The sequence below is a fragment of the Mustela putorius genome, unplaced genomic scaffold (genome assembly GCF_011764305.1).
Source record: "Mustela putorius furo isolate JIRA1106 unplaced genomic scaffold, ASM1176430v1.1 tig00003962_pilon_pilon_pilon, whole genome shotgun sequence".
NCBI lineage: Eukaryota > Metazoa > Chordata > Mammalia > Carnivora > Mustelidae > Mustela > Mustela putorius.
Window position 1 is genome coordinate 5,112,059 of NW_025422106.1, and position 24,850 is coordinate 5,136,908.

General features: G+C 41.9%; 1 protein-coding gene across 1 annotated transcript in view; it reads left to right on the forward strand.

Annotated features, from left to right (window-relative positions):
- Positions 1 to 23,748, forward strand: part of UTP18 (UTP18 small subunit processome component) — a 41,059-nt gene extending 17,311 nt beyond the window's left edge. Inside the window, exons 8-14 of the mRNA XM_004764856.3 lie at positions 1,875 to 1,975; positions 2,423 to 2,513; positions 5,706 to 5,829; positions 15,058 to 15,232; positions 20,583 to 20,725; positions 22,747 to 22,785; positions 23,558 to 23,748. Of these exons, the coding sequence (XP_004764913.1) occupies positions 1,875 to 1,975; positions 2,423 to 2,513; positions 5,706 to 5,829; positions 15,058 to 15,232; positions 20,583 to 20,725; positions 22,747 to 22,771 (659 nt within the window). The 3' untranslated portion in view covers positions 22,772 to 22,785; positions 23,558 to 23,748. The remainder of the gene's footprint in view (positions 1 to 1,874; positions 1,976 to 2,422; positions 2,514 to 5,705; positions 5,830 to 15,057; positions 15,233 to 20,582; positions 20,726 to 22,746; positions 22,786 to 23,557) is intronic.
- Positions 23,749 to 24,850: the final 1,102 nt, after the last annotated feature.

Below are 24,850 nucleotides of genomic sequence, written 5' to 3' on the forward strand. Positions count from 1 at the left end.
AGATTTATATCTGACATCTTCAAAGCATAGTATCTTCTTTTTCAAGGTCATATGTTTTGTCTGGTTCCTATTTTGGAAGGTTCAGCGTTTGTAAAAAGCAATTACAATATTGATACTAGTGTTTATTATTTTTTGCGAGGTTAAAAGCAAAATTGTATACGTATTACTGGTATTCTGTAAGTTTTGGATGAAAATGCGGTGGTTTTTTCATTTACTTTCTATATCAACTGCCTGTCTTTATTTGCTGCAAGTCTTGTATTTCCTTGTGGAAGACACTCTCCTCTCCTGAATTCCCTCAGAACAACAGGATTCCTTAGGCTACAAGCAGGAGGTCTTCGAGCCACCTGTGCCAGAGAGCAGGCTTGATGTAACGAGCCCTCTGGCTGTTGTCTCTGTTGTTGCCACACTGGGTCTGTGTGCACAGCGTGAGGGCACTCTTCCCTGCTGCTCTGACAATCACTGCACAGTCTGTAGCCCTCCATGGCTGTGGGGATCCCCAGCTGTAGGCCTCTGAGTTCTCTCTTGCATTCCTCCTGTCCAGTTCTGTGTCAGTAGGGTTAAGTTGGGGGTGGGGTGTGGTTTCTGGCTGCAGCCCCACACTTCGAGATCTAGCCTCCCTTCCCTGCTTCATCATGTGATGGGATTTTCCTTATGCGTGGAGCTGTTTCTGTATATTGTAGTCAAAGCGAAAGGCTTGCCCAGAAAGGGGGATGAAAATTACCCTAGAGAGGAGTAGGTTCAGATTGTACCCCATTAGCTGGAAATACGTGTCTGGATTGAGTTCCCTCCAGAGACCTAGGGTATAGTCTTTGTGGGCAGCACTTGAGTGGGAGGCCCGGTTTGTAGGATTGTGAACCATCTGGATGAAAACTGTTTGTAGGATGGAGGCGGTCTGTGGCAGCCTTAGCCAGCATTTTCCTGTAGGGGAACAAGGATTTCTCACTAGAGTTTTCTCAGTTTATTTATTCTGATGAATGTTTTAACTTAGCAACTTAAATATTTTTTGAAATAATTTTTTTTGACCAAGCAGTACATTCATGTGGTGCAAAAATCCAATACATACAAAAGGGTGAAGAGGGAAAACTTGACTCTGCTCCATTTCCCTGGCTACCTGCTTCCCTTCCCTACAGGGGGCCAGTGGTATCTATTCCTTCAGCACCCTTTCTCTCAGGCAGTTTCATAATGAGTAAGTTTCCTCACTAAGCAGTCCTGATGGAAGGAGTCTCCTGCATGGTCAGTATGAGCCTTTTAGGGATGGAAAAGGAATGTGTCCTTTGGGAAGTAAGTAAATTGACTGGTTTATATTCTTAGGTCATGTGATTAGGTTGCATGAGTCACATTTTGGGAAACTAATCAGCTCTTGAATATACTGACATTTTGTGGGTTTTTTTTTCTTTTTTTCCTTTTTGGATCCATGAAGTTAAGACTAGACTCCTTCATCATTGGGTGTTTAGTTGGTGGCCAGCAACTAGTCTGTACATATTACTATGTTTTAGCTGTTTCTGATGGCCGTGCATTTCCCTCCTGGTAATGAACTTTGTGACAAAGAAGTATAATTTATCCTTTTAGTTAATTACAGATGTCACCGTTCACATTTGGAAAATTAGTTGGTATGTTTACTGTTCAGAGAGCTGAATCTTTGGCCGCAGTTCAGATGGTGACTGTTAACCAAGACAGGTAAAGGAAGCACTTGGTAATGACCTTATACTTGGGTCATACTCAGTGATGCATAGGGTCAGACTTATTCAGAGTCTGAGCCTACTTTTGGTTTAGTTTGAGGCAGTTAGATATTTTAAAAGAAATTCTCCATTGCCAGTGAAAGATAACATCACTGAAAATCACATTAATCTTTATTAATTTGTCTCTTCTCTCAGGTTTGAAAGAGAAGATAGTGAGGAGCTTCGAAGTGTCTCCAGATGGGTCCTTCTTGCTGATAAATGGTGTTGCTGGATATCTTCATTTGCTGTCAATGAAGGTCAGCCATTAATAGTGGCTGCTTGTTCTTTCAGGATAAGACATGAGTGTAGGGATAGTCTTTTTTTTTCTTTAAAGATTTTTATTTATTTATTTGACAGAGATCACAAGTAAGCAGAGAAGCAGGCAGAGAGAGAGAGAGGAGGAAGCAGGCTCCCTGCTGAGCAGAGTCTGATGCAGGGCTCAATCCCAGGACCCTGGGATCATGACCCCAGCCAAAGGCAGAGGCTTTAACCCGCTGAGCCACCCAGGCACCCCAGGGTAGGGATAGTCTTGAACGAAATCTGCATCTGAGTGGAGGGGCACAGTGGGACTTGGGGAGAACTTGTGAGTATAGGGACAACGTTTAGTAGGTGCTACAGACCAGAACTAGATTGTTTTTATTCCCAGTGTGATTCTTCCATGCACCTGCTAAAAATTGGATAAGTAATATTTGTTATTCTTTCAGACCAAAGAACTGATTGGTAGCATGAAAATTAATGGAAGGGTTGCAGCATCCACGTTCTCTTCAGATAGCAAGAAACTATACGCCTCTTCAGGTGGGTTAATGACGTGATCACCTAAAGCTTTTTTTTTTTTTTTTTAAGATTTTATTTATTTATTTATTTGTCAGAGAGACAGAGAGAGAGATAGAGAGAAGCATAAGCATGCAGAGTGGCCGGCAGAGGCAGAGAAAGAAGCAGGCTTCCTGCTGAGCAAGGAGCCTGATGTGGGGCTTGATCCCCCCATGACCTGAGCCGAAGGCAATGGCTTAACCAACTGAACCACCCAGGCATCCCTCACCTAAAGCTTTTTAAAAGCTTTGGATGTGTTCACATTTCAGATTTAACCAAAAACAGTGTTTGAGTTTAGATTTCTTTGTGTTAGAAAGTAATTTTTATTTTTAGATTTTTGTCATTGCCTTTTGCCATCTTATTTACTAACTAGTAATAGTGAAGAGCTAACCATTTAACCATGTTACCATGTATGGGGAAAAGACTGGAAGAAAATGGTTATTTAAAAGATGATTCATGCTCAGTCTTTCCTTTTGAAAGTCACCTTTTTCTTTTAGCAGTACCTTTTCACTTGGATAGTATTTGGAATGTTCTTCGTTATTGACTGAAAACAATTCGGGTTTCACCCTCTGACATTCCTGTGGTGCAGTAGAAGAGCTTTCACCCCTGACAGTCTCTAATCTGGCACTTTTTTGCTCTGTTGCCTTTCTGATTGTCCTGTGCCTTCTTGGGCTGTTAGTCTCTTTCCTATAGGGTCTTGGGACCATTGTAATCTCCGTATAGCTCACGATGGTCGGTAGTGGGAGACATCAAAGTGGTTCTGCCTGTGGCTACTATTGTCCAGTCTCTGTGGGGCTCTTTGGCAGAATTTTTGCTATACCTCAGCTAGCAGCACTTGAAAATATATAGCGTTAGTTTTTTTTCTTAGGTATAACAGACATACAACATATTAGGTGTACAACATTCAGTATTGGTGTATATTAAAAATGACCACCACGATAAGTCTGGTTCAATCTTCAGTCACTACTCATAATTAGGATTTTTTTTCTTGTGATGAGAACTTTTAAGATCTACTCTCTTAGCAACTTTCAGATGTGCACTATTTTATTAGTAACTGTGGTTGCCATGTTGTACATTGTCTCTGTGACTTATTTTATAACTGGATTAAAAAGTTGTGTATGTGTTTTTTTTTTAAAGATTTATTTATTTTAGAGAGTGCACGAGTGAGGGGAGGGGCCGAGGAAAGGAGAGAGAGAGAGAGAGAGGAACTTCCCTCCTGAGTAGGGAGCCAGCCATGGGGCTTGATCCCAGGACCCTGAGATCATGACCTGAGCCGAAACCAAGAGTTGGATACTTAACTGGTTCAGAGTCAGAGTCCTGTGTTCCAAATGAAAGGGCTCTCGGATCCCGGGAGGGTCAGAGTGGGAGAGAAGAGATACGGAGGGTCAGAGATACTAAAATTTCTGTATGAACTAGATGCAAATGTAAAATATTTACAGATTTGGTCATTACTGTGGAGGTCTTATTTTCCCTAATAAAGGTCCTAAAAGCATAGGGAAGAGTAACCCAAAGTCTGGCTTTGGTAACATCTAGATGACCTTCCCACGGTTGATCCCTTTTCTTCCCATTTTAGTCTGTTGCCAGCTGGGCTGAGAGTAAAACTAAAATGCCCTCTTTTATTGTAACATTACTGTACAGATGCAAAGATTTTCAAATTTGACCCTGTTCAGTTTTTTCAAATATATTTTACTACAACTTAATCTACACCCTCATGTCAGCCTGGGAAATAATCTTTGTCAAGGAAATAGTTGAAATAGTGAGCTTAATTGAATTCTCATTGGGAGGATAAAAATATAGAAAAGCGAACTTTAGGGGTGCCTGGGTGGCTCAGTTCATCGGGTGACCGACTATTGGTTTCGGCTCAGTCATGATCTCAGGGTCCTGGGGTCAAGTCCTGCATCAGCTCACACTCAGCTTGGAATCTGCTTGTTCCTCTCCTTTTGACACCGCCCCCCCCCCAATAAGTAAATAAATAAATAAAATCTTAGAAAAGTGAACCAGAGTGTAATATCCACAGAAAAGGCAGAGATGAAATGGGTGCGTGAGGAACACCTTTGTGGTGAGTGTAGGGTCATTAAGAAATCTTTAAATGGGCGTGTGAGGAAGAGAGTGATCATCAGTATCATGGGCCTGTAGAGGAGAGAAAAAAGAATGAGGGCGAATTTTGGCAATAGTCATCTCTTTCTTTTCTTTTGTAAGTTTATATTTTTTTAGTAATCTCTTTACCCAGTGTGGGGCTCGAACTCATGACACCCGAGATTAAGAGTTGCATGCTTTTCTGACTGAGCCAGCCAAGCTCCCCGATGGTCTTTACTGTCATGAAAGTATTCATGTTCCCTTCACATTCAACATACTCCTCAGTCTTACACACATTTTCCCTTCTCTAAACTGTTTGTGCTTATTGGTCACAGCTGACATTTATTACTTTTTTAAAGATTTATTTATTTAATTTAGAGAGAGCATGCGTGCACTTGAGAGGGGGGGCGAGGGGAGGGAGGGGAGAGGGAAGGAGAAAATCCCAAGCAGACTCCCCTCTGAGCACAGAGCCCAGAGCAGGGCTCCATTCCACAACCCTGAGATCATGACCTGAGCTGAAATCAAGAGTTGGAGACTCAACCGACTGTGCCACCCAGGGGCCCCTCACAGTTGGCATTTATTATTGTTTAAATTACTTGATAGTAGGTAAGTGGTATGTATCTTAAATTATAATTCCCTTGTGGTTTGGATCCCTTCATTCTCCCTTCATCATGACTGCCATCATCAATTTGGTGTCAGTATCTTGGCCTCATGTCGAGGTGCTCTAGTGCCTGTTGATGGAGGTTGGAACTTACTATGGTGGGTATTTTGTTTTTTTGTTTTTTCAGATTTTCTCCCAATAATTCATCTGAGTGAAATGTAAAAGATTTTTTTGGAAGTTCAACTCAAGCCAAGAGTTTGTGATTTTCACTCTAAACGAAAAGATACTGTTTATTAACTACTGATTAGTGTGCAGTTTTCTATATATGGGAATGTTTACCAGAAATATTTTTAGGCAAGTTTTCTAGATCTAGGACATTTATAGTGACTTTTTGTTTGTAGTCACTTCTAGTATTAAAAAGGGGCTAAGAATGGTAAGTTCACTTGGCATTCAAGTTTAAAACAAAATTAACCAAACCCTTTCTTGGCTCTTTCATGCAGGCGATGGGGAAGTTTATGTTTGGGATGTGAACTCTAGAAAATGCCTTAACAGATTTGTTGATGAAGGCAGTTTATATGGATTAAGCATTGCCACATCTAGGAATGGACAGTATGTGGCTTGTGGGTAAGTATAAAGAGGTTTCTGTGACCCTAATCATGTGCTAGTGAGAAAATGCTAAAGAATCAGATATACTAGGGGCATTTGGGTGCCTTAGTTAAGCATCCGACTCTTGATTTTTGGCTTAGGTCATGGTCTCAGGGTCATGAGATCGAGCCGCACATTAGGCTCTGTGCTAGGCATGGAGTCTGCTTAACATTCTTCCTCTCCCTGTGCTCTTCTCTTCGGTCGTACTCTCTTTCTAAAAGACATACCTAAGTAAAATTAAAAAAAAAAAAAAAAAAGAAATATACTAAATAGTGCCTAAGTAGTTCTGTGTATAAACTCTTCAGTAATAGAGAGTCAGTACACCCAGGTGTTTTGCATTTTATCATCTTAATGCAATGTTTAATAATGTTAATGGTGGCATATGAGCACTTTGACAAGGAAATACAGGACTGCCTTATGTCATTATATTTTTTCCTTATATTTGGCATATTCATTTGATCACATCAAGTTTTCTTATTGGTGTTTTGGCTTCTTGCCATTGACAAAGAAGCAGAATAACTTAAGCCTTAGGTTTAAGTTTTAAAGGTACTTAAGCAGTTTTTCTTTGGTTAGTGGTACAAATCAAACATAGGTTCCTTAGAAATACTGTTCATTAGTATTGTGGAAACTTTGAAAATATTATCTGGAACATGTTACTGTGTTACCACTGGAAGAAAATGGTTATTACACTGGGGGGAAGATGGCTCTGAGACTTACCTGGATTTCTGAATTATCTTACCGACCAAATCACTTACCAGTCCCTGTAGCTTTAGAGCTTCCAACAGTGGATTTTTATGACTTTCTTAGATTAGACACAACTTCAGTCGAATCTTCCTATTTGAGAGATGCCATCTGGAAGCACAGCATAGTCCCCACTCTTTCTTCACTCCCTCCTTCAAGGTTAAAATTGGGGCAAATCCTCATAAACATCCCCACCACCATTTGAAAATTGGTCACCTCCTACCTTTGGGGTATGGGGGAAGGGATAGTAGGACCAGGCTGTGGAGCTTAGAGATCAGGTCAAAACCAAGGCCTTGACAAAGGCCCCTTCCTGTCCTGTGTTCTCCCTAGTCAACATACCTGCTACAGACCTGGAGGGAGGAATATCTTGAGGAGGAGTAGGGGAGCCCAGCGTTTGCCCAGAGTGTGTGCACTGTGGCAGCAGCCCATGGTTGGCAGAACTTTTGGCACTAAGGCTCCTTTATTTTTTTATTTTTTGTTTTGTTTTGTGGGTTTTTTTCCCCCCCTCTGGAACTAAAACTCCTTTAAGATGAGGACTGGTTTGAAACTAATTTTAAGCAAAAATTGCCCCCAAATGACCTTCATTTAAATTTGTGAAGTTAGTCTTTTTCTGATCCTTTGTCTCTCTTTTTTGAATTATTTTTATTATTTTAGTCAAAAAGGAAAGAACCTAATACTAGTTTAAATTCATTTGATTTTAATTGTGCTCAGTGTAATGGAATTCTGGTTCTGATGTGCTTGGTCAAATTATTAGTTTTTTATTGTTATACCTGTAGAGAAAGGCCTTAACCTTGTTAGAGGAATTTCTGAGGTTATTAGGGAGGTGGGGAACAGTTACTGGTAGTACAGAAGCTAGGGGCAGCAGAAGCTGAACCCCACTGGGCTGGCTGGCGTTCTTTCCCCTTCTTCCTCACTCTTCCATCTCTGCCCGGCGCCTCCTCTCTCTGCCCTCTGCTGCCCTCTCTGCTCTCCTCCTAGTACTGCTGTGAAACCCCTCTGTCTTGGCCTCTGCTTTTAGGAGTTGATGCCTTTGATCTAAAAACTCATGTTTTGTATCTCTTAATTTGTTTGATTCAGTGTCCTGACATAAGGTAGATGCTTTGTTTGTAGTTTTGCTCTGATAGGGGAGTAGGGAAACTGTTGAAAATAGAGAGCTCTATTCATTTATGTTATTGTTTTTTTCTAAAAGATATTTATTAATTTGAGAGAGCGAGCAAGTGCATGAGCAGGGGTGGGGCAGAGGGATAAGCAAGCTTGGTGCTGAGCAGGGAGCCTGATGTGGGACTCGATCGCAGGACCCTGGGACCATGACCTGAACCGAAGCCAGATGCTTGACCAATTGAGCCACCCAGGTGCCCTATGTTACTATTTTTATACCATTTGTTAATGTAAGGATTGCTATATATACTTTTAGAAAGCTTTCATATTAATTCCTGCAACATCAGAGTTAGAATGTACTTGGGAAATCTCTGGACGACCCTTCATTCTGTAGACATCCACTGATGTCAGGATTGTCCTGGAAGAGACCACTGGAGTCGCTGACAGAGTGATCTAGAACCCTGAGGTCTCACGGTTTCAGGGGCGGGGTGCAGTTTGTAGTTAGAGTATACCTTTGCTGCATCTTGTGTCAGTGCTTTAGGGTGTCTTTTGTGACTTCCTAGCTGGTCTGGAAGTCAGTCAGTTCAAAAAGAAAGAGACACGTGACTGTCCACTAGGTACAAAGCACTGTGTATTGAGGAGGGGAAAAGAGTTGAGACATGGCATGTTCTCTGTTGTGTGTGACGGCGCTTTGTGGGCAGGGGCCTGTAGGACCTCAGACAGCAGCTCACCAAATTCAGGTGACCATGTAAGGTAACTTGGAGAATCTCTTTTGTTTTGTTCTATTGTTCTAGTCTCTCTGCTTACAGTGGGGGAATTGGGAATGTCTCCCACTGCAGCCATGGCCCAGATCACGAGATTACTCTCCTGCCTTTACTGGTTTGCAAGCTGCAAACCACTTTGGGGCCTTTGCATTGTGAGAATTTTCGGTCAATGCCATAGATATACCTATTTTTGTATTTTCAAATCAAAGTTTTATCAGTGATGAGAGATTTGTTGACTGTAGTCTTCATCAGCTTCTTATAAATACACAAGTTAAAATTTCCTTTTTGGGGCACTTGGGTGGCTCATTCGGTTAAGGTCATGATCCCAGGGTCCTGGGATCAACCCCCCCCTCATCAGGCTCCCCGATCTGCTTCTGCAGAGTCTGCTTCTCCCTCTTCCCCTGCCCCTCCCCTGCTTTGTGCACGCTGTCTCTTTTTTTTTTTTTTTTAAAGATTTATTTATTTATTTGACAGAAAGAGAGAGAGAGATATCACAGGTAGGCTGAGAGGCAGGCAGAGAGAGAGAGGAAGGGAAGCAGGCTCCCTGCTGAGCAGAGAGCCCGATATGGGACTCGATCCCAGGACCCTGAGATCATGACCTGAGCCGAAGGCAGCGGCTTAACCCACTGAGCCACCCAGGCGCCCCACGCTGTCTCTTTTGCTCTCAAATAAATTAAATTCTTAAAAAAAAAAAAAAGGAAGAAATAAAATTACCTTTTTATTGTGGTTCCCATCTAAGTAGTTTCAGACTTTGAATCATAATTATAATAAAGAGATTTAGCAGCAAAATTTTCCCCAGCGTTTACCATGTTGTTTTTCTTCTGTAACTATGTATGTGCGTATGTGTGTGTATCTTGATTATATGTGTGTGTGGGTGTGTATATATATTTTTACATATAAAGTAACTCTCATTTCCTGCTTCACAATATAGGTACTAGTCTCTCTGCCTCATAGGTGTGGGAGTGGAGGCACTGTGATTAGGTAACTTGGTTAAGATCGCAGAGAGTAAGGGAAAGCCAGCTGTTATAGCCCAAATAGTCTGGCGGCAAAGCCGGAGCTTTTAACCCCTTTACATCTGTTTTGAAGGTACATCTCCCTGTGTTTGTGTTTTTAAATATGTGAAGGTACAGTGTACTAGGAGTTTTGTAAATTAAAAAATCTTACAAGAAGCAAAGAGAATTTATAGTCCAGTTTGTCTTGAGTATGAATCCTTTTGTGCCGTGTATATAATCCCTTTGGAAGATCTACTTCAAGCATTCTGTGTTTCAGCTTTTCCATAGCTTTATCTTTTATCTCTTTAAATCTCTAAATGTACCTTGGATTGCTGTTTCTCCTACTTACATCTGGGTTTTAAGCCCTTAGCTTAAGACTTTGCTTCAGGATTTTTTTGATTTCAGTCACCTCTCTGGGTTTGGAAAATATGGGAGCTAGTCTTCTGAAACTTAAAGCTAATAACCCAGTGTCTCTTTCGTCTTTGTGCTGTAGGATATTTTCATTGTTTTTATTGTCCTGTTTCTGTTCCCTCCCTTGTATGTATCTGGAGGGCATCTTAACCCATTGAGCCACCCAGGCGCCCCTCCCACATGTGGCTAAATTTAAATTAATCAAAATAAAAATGTGTTCCTTAGTGACACGTGCCCCATTTGAAGTGTTCGGTAGTCACATGTGTGTCTGGTGGCACCCATGTCAACAGTGCAGGTGCAAGGCAATTCTGTCATCACAGGAAGGTGTGTTGAATCAAGCTAGTTTAGTCCAGTCCCTTTATTGATAGGGAAGCCAAAGTCTAAGAATTGGGTAATTTGAGTTTTCTTTATTGGTTGTTACTCATTAAACTGATTATTGGCAGAGCTGGGTCTGGAATTCAGGTTGTCTGGTTCCCAATTCTGTGTTCTTTCCACACTGCACCCCCGAAGGTTTTGATTTTTATATTCAGAAAATACTGGATAATTCAGGGCTGTGGGAAAATATGAAATTCATTAGTATTTAGGGCCTGGAGTTAATAGTCCTTTAATTTTAACTCTCTCCTTGAACATATAAAATGATTTTCATTTTAGTTCATCGAGAGAATCTTCAGGACATACATGTTTTACAGTGTCAGAAAAACCCGTTTTATTCGGTGATGTGTTTCTGCCTTGGTTTTCTCATTTATAAAAACAGTGACCATTTAGCTAGGGATTGTGAGATAGAAGAATGACAGCGTGCCTTCGCATTCTCATAGTTCATGGTCCCATGGGGAGGACAGATGGATCCATATGGCTCTTTCCAGACAAGTCATCAGGAGGTCTGCGGTTGAGATACAGTGTCTCTTAAAAGTGTAAGGATTGGGTGAAGGCTGTTGTAATTGTCACCTGGAAAAGTATTTTTGTAGGTATTGGCACTCGAGCTAAGCTTTTGGAGGGCCAGATAGGATTCAGAGAAAGGTGTTGCAGGTAGTGGAAAGGAAAGGTATGGAAGGGAGAGGCTTCAGATTTGGTTTCTGAATGGAGTGCAGATGGGATGACTCCTGAGGGCTTCGGTGACAAAGGGAAGCAGGAGGGGGACAACTTCTAGAGGTCTTCTCACTGTGTCGAAGAGTATGGACATTACATTGAGTGGAAAGAGAAAACATGAAGGGTTTTTAAGTAGAGGAGAGTAATGATCGTATCTAGATTTTAGGGTTTGAAGTAGATAATTCCCATGACAGCTTTTGGGGGGCAACAGGTGCGGGGAGCTTTGAGGTCATTGCAATGGGGCCATTGCTAAGGACAGTGGGAATGGGAATATGAGAGAGGAAATGATGTTTGTGATGTAGATCAAAGCTGCTTAGAGAATTGGGATGGGAGAGAAGCAGTGACATTCTCAGGCTCTAGGCTTGAGCAGCTGGAAGGTGGGCTTGTCCTTGCATGAGGGGGGAAGAGGAGGAGGAAGAACGTGGGAAGACGTGCATTTGTGTCCACAAGCAGTTAGAAGTGCGGTGTGTCTGAATAAAGGCACTTATTTATTTATCTATTTATTAAAAAGATTTTATTTATTTATTTGACAGAGAGAGACACAGTGAGAGAGTGAACACAAGCAAAGGGGAGTGGGAGAGGGAGAAGCAGGCTTCTCACTGAGCAGAGTCCAGTGCGGGGCTCGATCCCAGGACCCTGAAGGCAGATGCTGAAGGGCTGAGCCACCCAGTGCCCCTAAAGGTGCTAATTTAGATGTGATTGGAGCTAGGTGGTCCATAGGAGTAAGTGAGATGTGAATGAAATGCTAGATGTAGAGGTAGATGGGAAATAAAACCTTGGGGACAAGAGTCCGTGGAGAAAGAGATGACTGAGGATAAGAAGAAAGTCCATAGAGTTCAGTCTCAGAGTATTCAGCAGAGGAGAGGATTTGAGTTCTGTGTTCAGCCTGTTTGCTTTAAGTTCTGTAGGCTGTCTATGGCTATGGTGATCCCCTAGTTGTGACAATTAAAATGTCCTCCCGGGGGCAGAATTGTCGCTCGTTGATGACTACTATTCTTTATAGTTTCTTCTTGCTCATAATATTAATTTCTTTGTGGCCCCTGCATGCTCTTTCTTTATGCCTTTTTAGCTTTCACACCCACCACCAATGTGGTTCCCAGTCCTAATCCATAAGACAAACCCTGATTCGGCTTAAGTGCCATCATTCTTCTTTGTGAAGATTTTTGTGTACCGGGACACTCTGTGGTTGCTGATCTGCTAATGGATTGACTGCCTGTGATGCAGGAACTTGCTTCTAGCCCAGTCAGCTGTGGTTGTGGGTGGAAGGGTTAGCAGTCATGTCTGCTTCTTTAGGTTATGTCCTGGGATCATGAATTGAGCCCAAGGCAGACACTTAACTGACTGAGCCACCTAGGTGTTCTCCTGTTTGTTTTTTCGGATTATTTATTTATTTGACAGAGCACAAGCAGGGGGAGTGGCAGGCAAAGGGGGAAGGAGAAGCAGGCTCCCAGCAGAGCCAGGTTTAGCCCGATGTGGGGCTCAATCCCAGGACCCTGGGGATCATGACCTGAGCTGAAGGCAGTTGCTTAACCAACTGAGCCACCCAGGCGCTGTCCCTGGTTTGTTTTTTGACTTAGTGTCTGCCTTCCACATCTCGAGTCCTGTGTTGTCCACAAAGTTTCATTTGGTCCAGCTTCACCTCATACTGATTTCCCTCTCTTTGATGTTATAGGTCCCAGACAGACCTTAGTGTGCTGTATTCTATTCTCTTGTTTTTCTGGCTATTTCATGGAGGTATATTTTTTTCTGGGATAATTCTTTCTGATATTTTGTATTCCTGTATTACATAGTGTTGGATATACAGTTCTCATTCAGTAAATACTGATTGTATTAATGTAATGTATATTACATTATATATATACATAAATATATAATATATATTAATAAGTAACTATTTATTAATACATTCAATAAATACTGATTATTCTCAATGACATATTAGAATCAGTTATATCCATTTTTTAATAAAGATTTTAAAATTTATTTTAGAGAGAGTGAGCAGGGGTGGTGGGGAGGGCAGAGGGAGAGGGAAGGGGAGAGAAACTCAAGCCGACTCCGCCCTGAGCACTGAGCCCGATGTGGGACTGGATCTCACAACCCTGAGATCGTGACCTGAGCCCAAACCAAGAGTTGGATGCTTGACTAACTGCCACCCAGGTGCCCAAGAATCAATTATATTTTGTTAGCAGAAATATTACTAATAGAATAAGTTTCCATATATCAAAGTGATGAACTTATGCCATTTTTCTTCCATAAATTTAATCAATAGTCAAATAAGAATGGGTAGGCATTTAAGGAGCCTCTCACATTCATGATGGTAAGATTCGATATAAGGGGCATCTGGGTGGCTCAGTCGGTTAAGCGTCTGCCTTTGGCTCAGGTCATGATCCCAGGGTCTGCGATTGAGCCCCATGTTGGGCTCCCTGCTCAGCTGGAAGCCTGCTTCTCCCTCTGCCCATCACCCTGCTTGTCCTCTCTCTCTCACTCTCTTTCAAAGAAATAAATAAAATCTTTAAAAAAAAATTGATGTTTAGAAGATAGCCATATGCATTATAACTTTTTGTCCTTAATTAAGATGGAGTTAGCCATAAATCAGTGTTTAGCAAGAGAAGAGATTTGGTATAAATACAATCAGTAGATATTTTGATCCAAGTCACAAATACAAATAAGGAAAAGAGGAAATTTGTCTTAGTCCTTTCAGATTGCTGTAATGATAAACAACAGAAATTTATTTCTCTTCCTTCTGGAGACTGAGGTCAGGGTACCAGCACAACTGGGTTCCGTGGAGACCCTCTCCCATGTTACAGACCATCGCCTTCTTGTGTCCTCACGTGGAAAGAGGGAGAGAGTCTCTGGGGTCACTTTTATAAGGGCTCCACCGTCTTGACCTTAATCTCCTCCCAGAGGAGAGGCCTCCTCCCGGAGGCCCCACCTCCTAATAAGGGCGGGAGGGCTTAAATTTCATCATAGGAATTTTAGTGGGGCACAGATATTCAGTCCATAACAAAATTAAATAAACCAAGAATATTTGTTGTGTCTCCCAAGTGCTTATGGTTACCTCTTCTTAAAGGGTTCTGAGAATCAAATGAGAAAATGTGTCTGAAGTAGTTGGAGGACTCCGAAGCACTCGCATCTCATTTGTGTGGTTGGCTGTCATTCAGGTGTAGAACTCTGTGTGTGACCTGAGTTGGTCTCGTTAATGCAGTGTGTCTAGCTCATTGTAGGCAGGCGGTATGTACCGAGAGAATAAATGAGGATGTTTGAGTGGGAGTGAGAGCACATTTAGTGGAAGGTCCGTGTGTCACCCATGTGACTTTGAGGCTTTAGCTCTTGCATCTTTCAGGTTTGTGTTGCATTTGCTAATGAAGTTTGATCTAAGTATTTGAGTTACAAGTACCTGGTCCCTGTTCCTTATAAATGGTGCCCATAACAGGAGGTCGTCTGAACATTTACTGAAAGTTTCTGTCTGTGAATGATTCTGTTAATGGGCAGGTCATCAGGATTTACTTTTTTATGAGCACAGGATGTAATTCGTTGCTGTAAACATTTCAGTAAACCGAGTGCATGGTTGCTTCCGTAATTCTTGACTGTGGATATTCCCAGGAGAGCGGAACTTAGATACCTGTTACAGATGCTGCTGGACACCATTTTGGCAGTTCTCACAAATACAGAATAAAAAGAGAAAAGAGGAACTCAAATAGGGAAAGGGCAGCTCTCATTCTCATTTTCAAATGTTTGGTTGGCCATAAACACCGTGGGAGTGGCAGTTTTGGTCTCAGTCTTGTTCACCTTTGCATCTAGTGCCTGGCATAAAGTTGACATTCAGTAAATATTTATTGAAAAAATAAATAATGGAGAATCTAGGCTTTCTTGGATTCTCTAGCTCACAGTTGAAAAGCCATCGGAGTTAACAAGAGTTTAGCAAGATTGCGGTAGAACTGGTAGAATGTGTCTGGCTTTTTGCCTTGGGATAAACCCTACAGCCCTGGTCCCCTTGTAACACAATATGCTGTGATTGCTACAGGTATCAGTGTGTGGGGTTCAGTCTATTCATTTAGGTTGCGAAAGCCATTTTCTTTTTTTTTAATTTGTTATATTCCCTTTTCTTTTTGCAGTTCTAATTGTGGAGTGGTAAACATATACAATCAAGATTCTTGTCTCCAAGAAACAAATCCAAAGCCGGTAAAAGCTATAATGAACTTGGTTACAGGTGTTACTTCTCTGAGCTTCAATCCTACTACAGAAATCTTGGCAATTGCTTCAGAAGAAATGAAAGAAGCGGTCAGATTGGTAATATATCTTTGTCTTTAAAAAAAAAAAAATCATTTATAATCCTTTGGCTCCACACTGGATGTGGAACCTAATTAAAAAAAAAAAAATTGAAATGTACTGAAGGATATGTAGTAGCTTCCTTCCTCCCCCCAGAATCTTAGAACTAAGTTGAAAACATGGAAAGATAGTAGGAGAGTAGAGTGTTGGATTATTTTAAAAAGAGTAGCTTCTTTTGATGTAGAAATTACAAGTATTGGGGCTTTTGGGGGTGTGGTTGTAGAAGTGGTGATGCACTGCAGCCCCCAAATTTGCCTTAAGGAATTTTTTTACGGCAAGCACTTTATTTTTCTACAATTTTCTTTCCTAATCCCTGCCTTTTTTAAGGCCTGCCGTCATAATGGAGGAGGGGAGGCAGTTCTTAGCTTTTGAACATAAATTGAGCTTGAAAGCAGATTGTGTAAGCAGATTACACTTTAAACGACTAGCTCGTACTTGTGCGTTTGCCTCCCTGCCAGCGGTCCCCAAGACCTCCCCCAGGTTTGTTGATTTCCTAGGACTCAACAGGATTTAGTGTATGGTCTCGTTCATGGCTGAGAGTTACTCCAGGGAAAGGATGCGCAGTAGAATCAGCCAAGGGAAGGTACAGGGGGCAAAGGTACAGGGTACAGGGTGACTGGAGGAGACCAGTCACCGGCTTCCAAAGGACCCCTCCTAGTGGAGTCACAAAGGCCTTGTCTCATTCCTCCAGCAAGTTGTGACCACGTGGGTGGCGTGTGTTCTGTCAGGCTGTCCCTCATGAGGGGCTGTGCTCAAGGTCTTTATTGGCAGTTGATCATGGAGCTACCCTCTGCCTCACATGCACCAAAATTCTGGGCTCCCTGAAGTAAAGGCAGGTGTTCAGCAGAAACCACATTGTACAAATCCTTCAGGCCTGGTGAGCCATCCTTAGCCATTAGGGAAAGTGTCATATCAGTGCAGAGAACTGTTTCCCAGTTAAGTTGCCAAACGTGATTGAAAGGCCACCCTTGCAGGTAGGCCTTTCTGAGGATAGCAGCCTCAGGTCTGTCTGAACTCCTTTCTGCCCAACCTCAGAGCCCAGCTGACATGTCCCTGCATCTCTGAAGTTTCCTATGCTGTAGGCAGAACCGGTTTCTTCGTTATTGAACTGTTCTTTGCCGCAGACACCAGGTACCTGCATGACCCAGAGCTCTGAATGGTGGTACTGCCTGTGGCGGTATTACGCGTATGCCGCCAGACTGTAAGCACCCTACAGACACTCTTACCTTTATCTTGTTCACTTGCCAGAGGGTCTTGCATACTTTATTAGCTTCGTGTGATAGTGTATAGATCACAAAGATTTACAAAGAGGTCTTCAAAAAAATTGTGCACCAAGTAACAGTCCTCCGAGGATTAACTCACCCAGAGTCAACAGCCAGTAAAGGGCATGTGCTTCTAGGTTCTCCATTCTTCCTGGGACATCCGTGGTTTTCCAGGTGAATTCCTGTGCTCCCTAGAAGGTGTGCAGAACTTCTGATGTCAGGTAGCACAGAGGAGGAAGTGAAGTCCTATCTGTAGCACACCGAGCAGCTTTGCTGTTGTCTGTGGTATCTGTTGGCATTCTCCATAAGCTTTTCTTGGAGGGAAGAAGGATTCTGTTGGAAAGAGTGGAAAGTACAGTACTGTGTTTCATTGCCTTTGTGCTGAATGAGTCCTTTGATGAATGAGAAGGTTCTAATTCAAGTCGGTTTTAAAATCCCCGTTCCTCTAATGGGAGTAGTGGACTAGCACACATTAACCTTTTATCATTTTAATGGTAGTAAATTGTTTTAGAAAACCATGGGATCCACCTCCTGTTGACACAATACATTTTGCGAGACGCCTAGTAGTTAGTTCTGCCTCGTTTGCTTCAGTGATCACGGCAGCATTTATGGTTTTTTTACTGTGGCAAAATCACACAAGGAATTCATTAGTAACAGCCAAATCCCATTTTTTAAATGGTAGTCAACCATAATATCTAATGGAAAGAAGCCAGGCATGGCAGCCTCAGAATGCCTCAGTGAAACAGCCTTAGTGTCATTAAATGCAGTCTCAGAATGATCCAAACAGCTCTGTTATCCCAGCATAAAGCAGTGAATGTAAATCCGAGCCGTTGCACCGGAGCCGTTGCACCGGTAAGAGACACAGAAGTTAAATTGTTACTGCATCTACAGTCTTTGATGTAGTAGGAAGTTGTGGAGCTTCTTATCCATTAAATAAGGATAAGTGAGCTTTTTACTTGTTGAATTTTGATACCTGGGCCCTTAAATGTAATGACAGATATGGTGTTGGAGGGAAAGCGAACTTTCTGAGGTAAAGAAGTTAGGTTTTTATGTTTTTTTCCCCTTTTAAAGATTTATTTATTTTAGAGAGCATGCACAAGCACAGGGCAGGGGTAGGGGGTACGGGCAGAGGGAGGGAGAGACTCGATCCCACAACCCTGGTATCATGACCTGACCTGAAATTAGGAGTTGGCCTTTTAATCGACTGAGCCATTGAGGAGCCCATGGGTTTTTTTTAAATTAACAGTTCAATAATAGCTTTTAATACAAGGGCCATAAAGAGAATTTCCTCTCAGCAGGTGAGAGTTTGTCCGAGGGAAGAAGTGCTGATTCAGGGGGAGACTCCACTGGGGAACTTCAGAAATAGATACAGCTGGGTCTCTTGGGAGACTACTGTAAACATGTTTTTGCTCTTGATACTCAAATCTAGAGGAGGTAAAATGTAAAAATAAGTTGTTGATGAGGTGGGGTTTCTCCTCCATCAGAAGGAGCACACTGGCCTGTTGTGTGAAGCTGGGGCTGCTGTGTATGGTTGTGTGGGTTGTGAGGAGACACCATTTATATCACATACTTTATTAAGTGTGTGTATTTACCACAGTATTTCTGATACTCTCTTCTGTTCATTTGGCTACAAAAATAACACCGTGACCTTCTGGTAAAAATGGGCTTTAAAAAATGGATGTGTTTTTTGCCCCAATTTTTGCCTCACATTGAGCTCCCTAGTTGTAATAAGCAGATTGACCCAAGTATGAAGTTACATGAATCCAAATTAGAGACTGTTTTTTCTAATTTAGTTTAGAAAATAAAGGGCGTGGTTTAATATAATTATCTTTAGGAAGTCGTTCAAGTGGAAAGGTGGTTCTGGTTTGTTTTGTTTTGGAAGAGTCAGAAAAGCGGCTTCGGAGACTTCAAAGTCACGTCAGCAAAGTTAAGGAGCAGATATCTGGGGCATAGTGTACAAGTACCAGGTGACATATAGGGAGGAAGCAAAAGTTGGACATAGGACAGTCCTCTTGTTGGCACTTGTAGGAAATGGTGATTTCGTGATTGTCTGTTCCCATGAGGCCTCAGATCACCTGTTCAAAGTTGGCACATGCTTGGAGGATGCAGATTTCCGCTAGTCTAAGCAAAACACAATTGAGAAGCCAACCACTTAACCAAATTCATATAATTTCCACATTGCCAAACTAAGTGTAAATAAATTCTGCAATATTTATATTGTGGCTTCTTTCCTAAAATAATTACTCTGCTTTATTAAGTACTACTTCTTTTTTTTAATGAATTTTTCAAGGAACCTTTATAGAGAGTGGTTTTTAAGAAGTTTAAAAGTGAAGATCAAGGGTGCCCAAGTGGCTCAGTGGGTTAATAAGCCTTTCCCTCTGCTCAGGTCATGATCTCAGGGTCCTGGGATCAAGCCCTAAGGGTGCCTGAGAGGCTCAGTGGGTTAAGCCTCTGCCTCTGCTCAGGTTAGGATCTCCGGGTCCGGGGATTGAGCCCTGCATCGGGCTCTCTGCTCAGCAGGGAGCCTGCTTCCCCCTCTCCTTTCTCTCTGCCTGCCTCTCTGCCTACTTGTGATCTCTGTCTGTCAAATAAATAAGTAAAATCTTAAAAAAAAAAATGTGAAGATCAAGTCCAGGTACTGCCAACTCTGTGGCTTTAATGGGTCTAGACAGTTCTCGTTAGTACTGATTGCTCTGTCTTGATGCCATGCGGTGCAGGAAGAACCTGCTTTCTGGAAAAGTCGAGAATAATCGAGATGACTTGGAGATTCACTGTACGCTGTACTTTCTTGACGAAAGGCTCAGTAGGTCTCTTCCCAAAAGGAAGAGGGCCTAATGAGTAATCAAAACCTATTTACTAGGTGTGTATATCACTGGGTTTTACCCAGGGCTGGTCTGTGAAAATCACCTTGGTTGAATGTCTTAAAGCTTCATCTGAAAGTGTGGCGGGTGACAGACCACCAGGGTGAACAGCTGGGTGATAGCTGTCTGCGCGTGCCGGAACACGAAGGGGCTGTTTTGTTTTGTTTTGTTTTTAAGATTTTATTTATTTATTTGACAGACAGAGATCACAAGAAGGCAGAGATGCAGGCAGAGAGCGAGGAGGAAGCAGGCTCCCCACTGAGCAGAGAGCCTGATGTTGGGCTTGATCCTAGGACCCTGGGATCATGACCTGAGCCCAAGGCAGAGGCTTAATCCACTGAGCCACCCATGTGCCCCAGGGGCTGTGTATTTTAGAAGATGTGGAGGGTATTTGAAAGCTAGAGTTGTTGACCTTCCAGTCTCCTTCAGGTGACTGTTTTCATGCCTGGGTTTGGTTTATCCACAAATTGGATGAAGGCTTGTGTCGGCCTTGGGCTGGGGCTTGGGCTCCTTTTCCCCAGAAGTAGACTCTCTTGGAGAAAGAGACTGTGCCTCCTCTCGTCTAGGCGTGGCCCAGAAGTCAGCTTTTGGCTCTGTTTAAATCAGAACACAGTTGCACTCGATGAATCAGGTATTCTCATGAGTTTGTCCTTCAGAGGAGATTGGAAAAGGCAAAGAATACATAACAGAGGTTGGAAAGGAAAATTGTAGAAAGGAAATCATATGCTATTGGAATAGTAGGGTACGCCTTTCCTGGGCCTCCGTTATATAAAATCAGACTCTTCATAATTAAAGTATCTGTGTCCTGTGACCAAATTTTAGTAGTATTCGCTGTGGTTGTTAAGTTAGAACATTAATGGGTACTGCTGTTGACTTTTTACTTGAGTGTGTTCTTTTTTTTAATTCACTCAGCAAACACCAGAGTCTCGTAGGACATCATGCTAGATGCTAGATTAGAAGGATCAAGGAGATCCTTTCTTCTCTTCCCTCCTTTCCCTCTCAGTCAGTAGCACATGGAAAAGCCAATTTTAATTTCAGGACACTTTGGTTCTTTGAGATAATTGTACATTGTGTGTACTGCAATGAAAATGAACTTTTTGTTCCAGCAGAAATATAGATGAAGCCTAAAATATAAGAAAGATGAGTTCACAGTTGTTGTGATTTAAAGCTTTGTGTTATTTCCTACAGGTTCACCTTCCCTCCTGTACAGTATTTTCAAACTTCCCAGTCATTAAAAAGAAGACTGTTTCTCTTGTTCATACCATGGATTTTTCTCCCAGAAGTGGGTATTTTGCCTTGGGGAATGAAAAGGGCAAGGCCCTGCTCTATAGGTGCGTATTATTTATGTTTAAACATCAGAAATACCTGTCACCTTCTGAAAATATAAAGAGATACTGTTGTTACATTCCCAGTTCTGTGTTCACATGTAGTTTATTAATTCTATAGCTTGTTGATCAGCTACTTTAATTATTTAATTAATAATCAGATAAATTATTAATTATAGCATGTTTAAGTGGACTGTCTTAATTATCTAACAAATTGTGTTTATTTATTTATTAAAAGTTTTTATTTATTTATTTGACAGACAAAGAGACGGAGAGGGAATACAAGCAGGGGGAATGGGAGAGGGAGAAGGGACCCCGATTTGGGACTCGATCCCAGGACCCTGGGATCCTGCCTGAGCCAAAGGCAGATGCTTAACTGACTGAGCCACCCAGGCGCCCCTGAAATGCATTTTTCTTTTTTAGTTTGTTTGGTTTTTTTTGAAAGATTTTATTTATTTATTTGACAGAGAGAGATTACAAGTAGGCAGAGAGAGAGAAAAAGGAAGAAGCAGGCTCCCTGCCAAGCAGAGGGCCCAATGCGGGACTCGATCCCAGGACTCTGAGATCATGACCTGAGCCGAAGGGAGAAGCTTAACCCACTGAGCCAACAAGGCGCCCCTGAAATGCATTTTTTTTTACCATAAAATGTGGCTAGCAGAAAAGTTCACCTGGAGATTTATTAATTTTTTAAAAAATGTATTTATTTGGGTGGGGGCATCTGGAGGCTCAGTGGGTTAAAACCTCTGCTTTCGGCTCTGGTCATAATCCCAGGGTCCTGGGATCGAGCCCTGCATCAGGCTTTCTGCTCAGCAGGGAGCCTGCTTCCCTTTCTCTCTCTCTCTGCCTGCTTCTCTGTCTACTTGTGATCACTGTTTGTCAAATAAATGATTAAAATCTTTAAAAAAAAATTTATTTGGGAGTGGTAAGCTGCGTTTTGAGAATGTCAGTTTGAGGAAGAGTAGCCCCTTTAAAAGTACTGCTACTATGTTGGTGGTTTCTGTTTAGATTAACTTTTGCTGATTTGACAATTCATTATTTACTCCACTAGATTTAAGTGATTTTTTGTTTGTTTTATTTGTTTTCGGAAAGAGGTGCTGCTTTCCCTGCTTCCATGCCAGCTGTAGGCTGTAAATAAGGGTGTCAGCCACAGAGATGTCTAAAAGTTATGCTCTGTCCATTTCTTTTCTGCACTCAGCATGCTTAGCTATAAAACGGGAACAAACAACCCTGGTTGCACAGTTGCTAGAAGATACAGGTGACAAGGCGGCTCTTCCCAGGGAGCTGAGGAGCTGGGAGCCTGTGACTTCACTCAGAGCACTTGTCCTTGCTCCCTTGTGTTGGTGGTGAATGCTACATAGGACCCTGTGTTTATGTTTGTATCAGAGAAGGCCTGCTTTCAAAATACTGAAATCAGGTGTGAAGAAAAGGAGGATTATAAATTGGGTTTGAGGAGATAATTGTGAAGAGAGGATATAGCAAACAGTAATATGGTCTCAAGTTCTACTTTGAAAGGCAAATGGGATATACTGGGAAATTGGTATATCCCATCATTCTCAGTCCCAGTAATTTTTGGAGTGATTCTTTCAGTTCAGGTTTTATAGAAAGAATGCAGGTTCCTACTGCACCTAGAAATTCTCTCCCAAAGCTTTGGTTTTATTATAATTGAATCCTCTTTCCTCTAAGTTTAAGCACCAGAGGCCATTAGAGTTTTCTCGAGAGCATTGCTGTCTAGTGAGACTATTTCTAGCAAGTGGCTTGGACTGACACGTCTGCTGGGTATGGCTGAGCAGGTATTTCATACAGTCCATTTGATGCTTTGCAGTAAGCTTAATGCTTTTACTGAAATCTGAGGAATTAGCCTTAGGATCCTTCAGGATGTCAGGTTGAGAAGTCTTAACCTAGCTGCCCCGTGAGAATGATTATGATTACATTTTTCCCCCCAAAATCTTCCTAACATCATTTTCATTGACAGTACTCTGAGTAATCATTTCAAAGTTATTTAGATAATTTGTCTTTTACTTTTTCAGGTTGCACCATTACTCAGAATTCTGAAGAGAATATTTGAAGTAAGAAAATCCTTTTTTATTGATTCTTCAGGTTTTAGGGTTCACATCTGTTGCTGTCATTTGGCAGAGGGACCACATTGTCTGGTCTTTGTTTCTTTGCCACTGGGTTGCTGTATCTTCGGGTAGGGGAGTAGGGTGGAAGTAGATCAGGAAGAGCCCAGTTGGACTTGAACCTTCCTTGGGCAATTTTATTCCAAATCACAACAGTCTGGATCTGTTTTTCTGAGGTCTGATCTCTAATATGGTGTTCAGTAACGGTCATCAGAATTGTTATTACTGAACATTTAATCCACAAAGGATAGACATAATCACAAGAGATATATCTTCAGATAAAATTATAGCTTCCATGAGCTCAAAACCCCTTATTTTGTATGTTTCTTGAGAGATTAAAAGTAGCCTGCCCTGTGGCTAGTTAATGGTAGCTTGTCACAGAGCTAGTTGATGGCTGGTCATTAGTATTGCTGCCCAGTATTTAAAACAATGGGACATGCTTCCCTTTCCGTGGCTTGATCTTTGACTTGGAGATGTGGTAGTTCTGAGGTTGAGCTTTGCAGTTGGCCTGTTCATCTCTTTTCTGAAATTCGTGAACGTTTTCTACAGATTGAGGAGACTCTGGGAGTGATAAAGGATTAGTTATTGAGCCAAACCACATTAGCCAAGAGGGGAAAGCAGCCTAGCTGTCCTGCCTCCCCAGTTACACAGCCAGCACGTACATTTGTGGGTGACCAGCAGCCATAAATCAAGTGTGTAATTTCTTCTGTTCTTTTCTCAGATCCAGTTGAGCCACAAGAGAAACCTGTCTCAATATATCTTCTCAGAAGCTTTCTGAATGTGTGATAACATGTGTATAATGATGTATCGAGCCAGCTGTGCTTATTTAAGTCAACAGAGGTGTCTTATAAACAAATAGCAACTTTTGTTTGAAAATAAATGTATGTTCTTTCCTTCCCACCTACACACAAACACACTGTCTTGGATGCGTTTCTTTTCAGACTGAACATGAGAGATTGGAAACATCTGTCTGTAGCCAGAAATAATACAGACAGATATTCTTCTGTTTCAGTTTACCCTAATTGCTATTTCCCCTTTTCCCAGCAGAGAGCTCTCCATGTTTCAGGGTATTTCAGGGTATCAGCTAACAACCTCTGTTGAGCTAGTAAGGTCATTTGGCTTCATGTGATAGCAGTGAGAAAATTGCATGGAAAGAATTTTGAACTTCCAGGTTTTCTTGAAATGGTGATAATGGAAATGAGAAGACTTCTGGGCGTTTTACTTCAAATGGTTATCATTGGTGTTTGTTGGAGAGGGGTCCCATGAAATCGTGGCACATGTGTCTTACCGATCTCCTGGAAATATTTAGTACATCAATTTAAATGTTTCATTTAATTTAGGTTCTGGGGTTGGCAGTTTGGTTGCACAATTTGGCTATAGTATAACCTTGCTTTAAACTGATATTAGACCCTGTATTTAAGGAGTATTAGTTGTGAAAAGTATCAAGTAGGGGCTACGAATCTTCACCCTACCTCCTTGCGAGCACCTGGGAAAGTCAAGTTAGAGGAGGAAGTTTTTCCAGTGACAAAGAATGGCTCTGACTCTGCCCAAAGAAGTAATGGATCCCAGTTAACTATATTCAAACAAACAGCTCAGGGAAGGGCATCTTCTGCATCTTCAAGGCCTTTCCAGGTGACCTAGAGCAGCCCTAGATGGTATGTTTGGAATGACAGGATCTTTCTGAAAGGACATTTTCTATTAAGGTGGGCTATTGTGTGTAATTGTAGAGGCTCTCTCCCGTCCCCTCTTCTTGGCAACAACTTCATAGTAAATATTGTTGCTAAAAATTTCAGTCCTGAAACCAGTGGACTTGTTAGTGTTACTCCTCTCGAGAAGTGCTAGAGGGCAGCATTGGACTGGGAGTCTGCAAAGGCAAGGCTCTCTATAAGCTGTTTACCATCACTTTGTATTTAACTTGAGCTACATCATTGTTTATTTCACATGTGGATACCAAGCCTTATATGTGCTTATTCTGCATACGATTTTCAGTTCCTAAGAGTATAAAGATTTACAG